Consider the following 8,715-nt stretch of genomic DNA (forward strand, 5'->3'; position numbering starts at 1 on the left):
CGCAGCGCGGTGGGGCCCAGGGTGCGGGCCCGGAGGGGGGGGGGGAGCGGGGCGGCGCGGGGCCGGCGCAAGGCCGGGAGCGCGGGCAACGGAGCCCAGGTGGCGCCCAGCGCCCGCACCGCACGCAGCGCCATCTTTGCCAGGGGCGGGGGCGGGGCCTGGGCTTGCGCCTCGGGGCCGGAAGGGGCGTGGCCTGCCCAAGGGGGCGGGGCGAGGGCAGCCGGGAACGGGGCAGGAGGGAGGAGCTCTGCGCATGCGCATAACCACACCCCTTCACCCTCTGCCCCTCCAGCCACCAACCGCCCAAACCTATTTATACGAGAATTAAAACCCGTGAATCATCCATCATCATAGTCACCTGTTCAAAAGGGGCGGTCGTTTCTGAGGCAGCTCAAGTTCCTCTGAGGAAGGCTTGACTGATTTTTTTAGCAGGTGTCCTGTCAGCCCTTCCTCGTGCCCGCTGGCCTTGAAATAACGAAACGTGTCAACGTTGACGACCCGGTTCTCACTGGGAGTCATAGTGAGCAATGTATAGCTATCACACGTAACGAGACCAATTTGCATTTTTTTTTTTTTGCATATTCTTTCAGCGGACATTGTTTTTTTAGCGAATACGATCATTTTGAGCGTCCAGTACAACCATTTTGTATTTAAGATGTGGCAAAGCTGCTGCACAGACGTCTTGGGGCACTGGGCCAAGCCTAGGTGTCTCCTCATGGCACCAGGTTCAAGCCAACATGTCCCCTCATGGCACCGGGGCCACGCCGAGGTGTCCGGAGCAGGTGGCTTCTCCCCCAGATCAGTAGTGAACAAGAGATCACATAATTTGCCTCAAGAAGGAGGCATCAGCTCGTAGCTGCAGAAATGGAGATACCCAGCAGGCTACTTCATAGACATTTGGGCTGGAAGGGACCTCAGGAGACCATTGAGTCCAGCCCCCTGCCCCAGGGGCAGGAAGAAATACTACTGGATTCAAATCCGATTAGTTAAGATAGTACTGACAGTGTTAATGAAACATTTAATCTCAATACTATAAAAGGAGAGATGCTTAGAGTTCGCAGTCTGCAAACAGGGAGACTATCAACCACGATGAGATGAGTCTGGTATTAAAACCTCTCCTGCTTGCTTTATATATGGGAGGGAGCCTGGGTCCCAACCGGGCTCCTTGGGGCGGCCTCTGAGCGCTCTGGCGAGGGGCGCGCGGGAGGCGGCGAGGACAAGGAGCTCTGCTTCCTCAGGCCTGCACCTTGCACGCGAGGAGTCGCTGTATGACCCCAGCCCCGGTGCTGCGAATTTGGGGCCTGTGGACTCGCCCGTGGCATTTGCCCCGTTCTTCCTTTCCAAGCAGCCTCTAAATTTTATGTGAAGAAGGAAGCGGGATGCCGCCAGGTTGGCTGTGCGAGGTGCCGCCTCACGTAGCTCACGTTTCTTTCCAAAAGCTGCATTTTCACCGGCCTCAAGAGCCTGGGGATTTGCCCACACGCCCCGTGGCTGTTGGGTGGAGAAGTCAGAGGGCAGTTACTTAGTTCCCATGTGTGGAAAAATACGTGAATATTTGAGGAGGGTGATTCAGGAAGCTGTCAGGAACTTGCCTCTAGAAGTCAGCCACCCCATTTTTGACTAGACGGGGGCAATCGATGTGCAGGTGACACAGGCCAACTGTCTTTCTGAGGATGTGGCCTTTGTGCCTTGATTGGCACTTGGGATGTGTGCTTAAGTTGCAGCCATCGTAGTCTACCTCTCCTGTTATTCCCCCTTCTGCAGTTTATAGTTTGCAAATAGGCCCCAGTATGACAAAGGTTGAGAACCACTAAACTAGATCATCTATAGTGGTTATCTATAGCATCAGAAATGGGAGTGGTGCTTTGATTCTGTTGGATTTACCAGAAACTAAACAACTCTTGCCAGAGAAGAACTGAAGGTTGCATTATCTTTGGGTAATTCTTCCTGTGCACATTCAATCAGTGGAGGAGATAGTGCTACTCAAGGAAGACAGTGACCCAGCGTGGACCTACCGTCTAATGCAAGGGTCAGCAACGTTTTTGGGCACAGTGCTGAAAACATCCGTAACCCTGAGTTATAAGATGTCGGTATGCCAGGGGCAGGGGAGCTGCAAGGGGCCCGATCTTTGTTGTGGCAGGACAGCTCCAGCCCCTTCCCTGCCATCCACCCTGAGGTGCACATACCAAGCAAAATGTCTTCATGTGCCACGCTCTGGCACCTGTGCTAGGGGTTGCCTACCCCTAGTTTAGTGATTGTCAGACCATTAAGTAATGATGGTGCCTGGCTTCCCCAGAAAAACAAAGACTTAGCTTGGTCTCAAGTTACTGACAGAGTACTAAGTTTGTTTCCCAGGAGCCACTACCATTTAAGTTCAAAATGTATCAGGAGTTTAAGGTATGGTGGGTTTAAACGTATGTTCCTTCAAAAACTTTTTAATCCCAGCCTGGATAAATGGTTGTGTCTCCTGCTGGCTCCACAATTGACAAACCGGTAGTGTCAGCAAAACTTTGCAATAAATGATTAGCATTTATTAAGTATACATTGGTAGATTTACAGAAAAAAAAGTAAGTATGCACTACTGGACACATTACTCTAGATTTACTATTAGTTCTCTGGTAATATCATGTAACAACATCAAATAACACAAAATGTACTTCTGTTTGTGCCACACTTCTTCAAAAGGATAATATATGTAGGAGCCACAATATCTAAGTCCAACTGCAGCAACTATTGGTTAAAATGGATAAAGGAAGAGGTTTTGCATAAAGCAATTGCTCAGTAACCTTGTTAGGTGCTGGTAAGTTCTTTCAGTTCCTCACTATCGGTTGTCTGCTCTTTTTTGCGCTTAATCCCAAGGAAACTGAAAAGTTTCATCAGCATTAGATCAACAATCTCTTCCTCTTCTGATGCCTAAACATAACAACATAAAAATAAACATTCAGGATGTGGTAGTTATAGATGCATTATTAAATCATCAAATAAACAGTGTAAAATCCTGCCTATTAAAGCCAGCAGCAACTGATTTCAACTAGGCCAAGATTTTACTTGTGGAATCTAAACAATTAGTGCAGATGTGCTGCGCACAGTTCATAACTTCTAGTTAAGTCAGGGGAGGTCACATACATACCCCGACATCAACAATGCTTATTAAGGGCTCTACACACAATACTGCAATATCAAAGGGGATTTTCTAACTCAGTACCTACAGCTCCATATTTTTGGATACAAATTATACTGCACACGATCAGATACCTACAGCTATAATTTTCAAAGAAGCTACAAGCCAGATTTTAAAAGGTCAAATCCTGACCCCACTGAAGTCAACAGGACTCTGCCAGTGATTGAAATAGAGCCAGGATTCCAAACTAAATGGATCTACAGTGGACGTGTTATAGAAATGATAAATACAAATAAGATTTGTGCAAAAAACCTAGGTATCTAGATGCTTTCTGTTTTGTGTATGCACATTATCTGAGAGTGTATATATTCTCGATCATTAGGCTGAGTGGCTGGGTTTAATACAAAAACTTCTGTGAACAGAAATGAGCAGTGAGCTTTAGCAAAACCCAACATGTTCATAACTGGAACAGGCAATGATCTTAACAGGACTGTGTGTTTTTGTGCCACCTAGCACAATGGGACAGCCCAATCCTGACCGGGGTCTCCAGATGCTCCCATAATATAAACATTAATGAATAATAAAACAATTTAGATGAACACACCTGGTAATATTTCTGTTCTTCGCTAAAAGCAACCAATATAACTGAAATGAACAGGTTCAGCACCACAAATGTCATAAAAATAATGCAGGATCCAATTAAGAAGGAGCCCAAAACTGGATTATAGTCCAAGACCTAGAAAATAAACAGAACAAAGCATTACATTTTTTGTATTAAAGCAGAAAAAAGTTACACTTTGGAACAATCTAATACACTGAAACTATAGCCTGCCTGTATAGTACACAACATATTTCCTTTCTCCTAAATGATTTTCGTGCCTTGCTTCACTGCAGTTTAGGGTTGATAGAGCATTTTTTCATATATGTGATATATTCAAACATATTGTAGGCAATACTCTATGTTTTTAATGTTTGTGTGCAAGTTTAGCTATTAAGGTGTTGCCTTGACAGATTTAGACACCAAATATAACCTATTTATTTGTAGAAGAAAACAGTGCAAGCAGCAAAAGCTTTGCCATATTCACTAATGGAATTCACACTCCCGACACTTTAGTTAGATTTCTCACAGTGGCAAATACAATGCGTGGCAGGTTCCATTTGCAGTTTTGAATTCTAAGTGTTCATTGATTGACAAATGTTTAATTCAGGGACAGTATATTTGACTTGTGTAAGACAGGCACAAGATAACCATGTCGGAGCTGCAGGATTATGGGCACTGGCATTACACAGTAGTCTTTAAAGTTCTAATATGACTATGGAGTCATCTTAATTATTAAATGACGAGAAACCTGTAAAACAATCAAAGAATACTAAGAAGAATTCATTTAATCCACAAAATAACTGCCTAAAGAATATTTTAATACTTGAAAACATTTCTTGAGAGGTCAAAGGGTTAGAAACATTATTAAGAGACTAAACATTATATTTGCTCCTTTTTGTGAAGGGCAGAAGATCTCCTTGTAGAACTTCCCCAAGAAGCTGGTCAGGTTTTGTTTCATGAGGGTGCATGTAGGAGAGTAACAACTACCGCTGTTGTTCTTTAATCAAATCTTTCAATAATTTTGCACTGACTACCAGACAAGATAGCTATTTAAAACCTGAGTGCATTTTCCAAAGAAAGGTGTAGGAGAAATTCAATGTGGAATGAGCTATGAGGTATATATGAGGTTCTTTTTTCGTGTCTTGATGAGATTGGCTTCCATATATAAAGTAGTCAGGAGAGCCTTTAATACCAGACTCATCTAATAGTGATTGATAGTCTCCCTGTTTTTAGACTGAGAACTCTAAGCATTTCTCCTTTTATAGTATGAATATTAAATGTTTCATTAAAATTAAGTAAGTACTGTCTTAACTAATCAGATTGTAATTCAGTAGTAGCCTGCTGGGTATCTACATTTCTGCAGCTAAGAGCTGATGCCTCCTTCTTGGGCAAATTAAGTGATTGCTTGTTCATAAGAACAACACTGCTGCTGCAGTTTCTACAGGAAGTTAGCTAAATATGGCATCCATTTATTCACTAAAAAATCCCAAGTCCTGCCCTATTGATTCTATCAGATTGTGCAATACTTTACTGAATAGCTGTATTCTTACTGATACATCCCTGCCTTCCCTCCTCAAGTCTTCACTGTCATCTTGTTTCCCCCCTTCTTAAGTCATGGTGAAATCATCTGTAATATCCATAGAGCAAAGATAAATCAAACAGTGAGAACAGAAATAATTAATAAAGTGGGGTGCTGACTGTAGAATTCTGACCTTTCTGCTTTATCTCTTGGAACCTCTTCTTTTTTTTTCTGTCATCTCATTTTCTGTATCTAAAATAGTTCATTTTGACCAAAAGCAAAAGGCTGCTCTTTATGGCCCTCCATCCCATTCAGTTGAATGGAGAAAAGTGGGACTGAGCTTGGGTCTTAAGTACAGAATAACTAGGTTTTTCACTGATTCTGTCTGAAATTACTAGCAACTTCAGCTGTACACTCCCTGGGGCAGGAGCCACCTCTTTGTTTTTTGTTTGGAGAATGCTTAGCACAGTGGGGTCTTGTTCCATGACTAAGAACTTGAGATGCTCAATAGCACAAATAATAAGGCTCGGAAAGTCAGAGAGGATACCTCCTCATAGTTGAAGATTCCCAGCTGAAGGCTGACCATTGTCTCTGCTGAATCGAAGAGGGTTTTGTAAGAGTGCAGCTTCCAACCAAATATCAGATTAGTCTGTAGGGGAAAGAAGACAGACTTTTATTCTTATCGTGAGGTTTTGTTGCTAACTTAAGTTAATACTGCGTATGGCCAGAGAAAGCTCTCTTGGTCTAATATTAAAGTTACATGGCTCAGGGAAGAACCTCTCGCCTGTAGGTTACATCTCCATCCTACTTGCTGCTTGGGTCCTGATATATATGCCCATTGATCAGCCTACATAACAAATCATCTTCTTATTCAACTCCTGCCTTTCTCAGGGATGATAATAGGAGTTCTTGGTGTAGAAGCAAAGAGAACAAAGTAAAGAGGTTTTTGTGCTTAGTTCAATAGCATAGAAGCAAGCAGTAGATAGCCTAAATAAGAACCTGATTTTTTGTGATAATCTACACACTTGCAGCTCCAATTAATTTTAGCTGTTATTTGTGGACTCAGTGGGTTCGTCTACACATTAATACACTGTAATTATGGAGCTTTAAGTTTAGTACAGGTCATTACAGGCAGGGTCATCCCTTTTGGGGGGCGAATTGGGGCAACCACCCCAGGCCTCGCGCTTTGGGGGGCCCCATGGAGCCGGGCAGAGTGGTATGGTGACTCCGCACTGCCGCTGGCTTCATGTCTGGCCACTCACCATCCGCCCCCACCACCGCCGAATCTGCCACCAGCTTCCTTGCATCCGGGGGCAGGGCCCCATACAGGCTGATATGCCCCGGGACCCGCACCCTGCTCGGGTTGTCTCCAATTACCAGTACTAAACTTAATGTACCATAATTGGTGCTACTGTGCATTTAGCACAAATTAATTTTTTTTGTGATGCTAGTGCGCATTAGACTAAATCTACTGCACATCAGCACATAAGCATGGGTTCTGCCCACTGTGCTACTGTGCAGTAGAATTAGTCTTCTGTGCATTAAGCATCTCACGTAGATGCACCAGTAAGTGCAACTTAATATCATAGGGACAATGCTTCTCAACTATTCTGTAAACTCAGTACATGAGCTGCTTTACTGGCCATTGAAATGCAGCTGCCTCTGGCGTATTTAACAGTGCATGGCAACGCTACAGAAGAAGTGAAAGATAACAAACGTTGATTGCTCTTCTGTTTGTTTATTTGTACACTTCTCCATGTTGCTAATCCCCAGAGTACGTAAGCAATTCATACACACTATTGAACAGTGATTGTAAGCTCTTAGAGGCAGGAACTATGTTTTCTTCTGCGTCTGAACAGCACCAAGAGCATTTTACATGCTATTGCATTGTAATCAGGATGCAATGATGTAACAAGCTGCACTGTTAAGAGATTATTTTTTATATTGCAGTAGCACCCAGATTCCTTCAGGGTCACTCGTGCTAGGCTCTGTACAAACACATAAAAGATGGTCCCTGCTTAGAGAGTTGGCAATCTAGAAGAGACAGGAAGAGGAAGTATTATTATCTCCGTTCTTTAGGGGGGGGGAGTGAGCTACAGAGAATAACTGACTTGTAAGTGACCGTACAGGAAATCTTCTCCCAAATCCCCGTCTCTTTAATCAGGAGATCACCCTCTTGTCCAAGATTAGTACCCTGATCAGAATCATCTCGTCTTTAGGGGAAGTACTAGTGGCAGAACCTTTTCACTAAGACAGCAACTGAGAACAGACGTGTAACAGCCTGCTCTCCTCTACCTGAAAACATGTGCACAGAGTTTCAGCCACAGCAATAAGTATACCAATTAGTTACATTAATCTGATTGAATAACCAAGTGAATTTCCGTTCCTACATGACTGGCACAGGGAGAGAGAATTCAGTGATTGACAGAACCTCCCCCTTCCCACCCCCAAAATTTTCCATTCATTTATTTCACATGTTCCAGGCAATGGCTTTCCTGGCACTGTCAGCCACCGTCCCTGTTTGATTAGTCTGTTAGATCATTGCCCACTCAGCATTTTCCTGCCCTTTACTCTCTGGCACACTGGCATCTTGCAGAGAAAAATCTGCATCTTTTATCATGTAGTTTGTTTGTGAAGCTTCATTTCAGTTTGCAGAGAGCAGACAAGCCCAGAATTATACTTGCCACTTCTCTGATGGAGAATGGGATTTCCAGCAACATTTTGAAGCTGTCAAGCTGCTTAGCCAAGATTTAAGAGAACAGCTGCATTCCATTTCACCTTTCAAAGCTGCATTGCTCACATGATTCAGTAATTATTCATTTGATCTGCAAGCAGGTGACTGCAGACCCAAAACATCAGAAACCACAAAAGTACTCACAGCGATAGAGTAAGCCAGGAACATGATTGCAATAACTGTGATGAATCCAGAGATGTCACCCCATGCCCTCTTCAGAGTAGAAGTGATCATGTTGAGTTTAGGGTTGAGCCTCAGGAGATGCCACAGTTTCACTGTAGACAGAAGTACTAGGAAAGCAATCAGGTAGCCAAGCACTGCATCAGCTGTGGCAGTTTCATTGAAGCTTACACACCTATGAGAAAGGAAGATTAAAAAACAATATGTGAAAATCCTCCAGAGCAGCTCTCTGCAAACTGGTCACTACAAATGCTGCCAGGGCTTTGCTGCTGGGTCAGCATGGACTCTCACTTGAGTGTTGTCCTTATCTCCTCTTTCTCTCACTTGAGTGAATGGTGCTTTCCCCACAGACTGGGTGGCTTGACAGAATGCAGGCTGAAGCCCACATGTTGCTAATACTCAGACAGCCAGTTTTTCCTCTGCAAACCCTAAGAGAATGGGCCCCTAGTGCTTGGAGCTTTCTATTGTATATTGTAACAGAGTATACTAGCAAGGAAAGGGTTATCCATCTTACTCTGGCTGCTGGGCCAGAGCATATTTCCCTGTCATGTGTGTAGGGA

At 43.8% G+C, this 8,715-nt stretch overlaps 3 protein-coding genes across 3 annotated transcripts in view; 1 reads left to right on the plus strand and 2 right to left on the minus strand.

The window, feature by feature from the left end:
- The window catches only part of GCSH (glycine cleavage system protein H), a 9,685-nt gene extending 9,511 nt beyond the window's left edge, over positions 1–174 (minus strand). The window contains exon 1 of the mRNA XM_025208648.1: positions 2–174. Within this exon, the coding sequence (XP_025064433.1) occupies positions 2–134 (133 nt within the window). The 5' untranslated portion in view covers positions 135–174. The remainder of the gene's footprint in view (position 1) is intronic.
- The window catches only part of BCO1 (beta-carotene oxygenase 1), an 89,529-nt gene that overhangs the window by 2,935 nt on the left and 77,879 nt on the right, over positions 1–8,715 (plus strand). The window lies entirely within an intron of this gene.
- Positions 2,469–8,715, minus strand: part of PKD1L2 (polycystin 1 like 2) — a 30,991-nt gene continuing 24,744 nt past the window's right edge. Inside the window, exons 25-28 of the mRNA XM_025208646.1 lie at positions 8,120–8,330; positions 5,789–5,890; positions 3,726–3,857; positions 2,469–2,913 (exon numbers count right to left, since the gene is read on the minus strand). Of these exons, the coding sequence (XP_025064431.1) occupies positions 2,791–2,913; positions 3,726–3,857; positions 5,789–5,890; positions 8,120–8,330 (568 nt within the window). The 3' untranslated portion in view covers positions 2,469–2,790. The remainder of the gene's footprint in view (positions 2,914–3,725; positions 3,858–5,788; positions 5,891–8,119; positions 8,331–8,715) is intronic.

The sequence above is a fragment of the Alligator sinensis genome, unplaced genomic scaffold, assembly GCF_000455745.1.
Source record: "Alligator sinensis unplaced genomic scaffold, ASM45574v1 scaffold119_2, whole genome shotgun sequence".
Classification (NCBI taxonomy): Eukaryota; Metazoa; Chordata; order Crocodylia; family Alligatoridae; genus Alligator; species Alligator sinensis.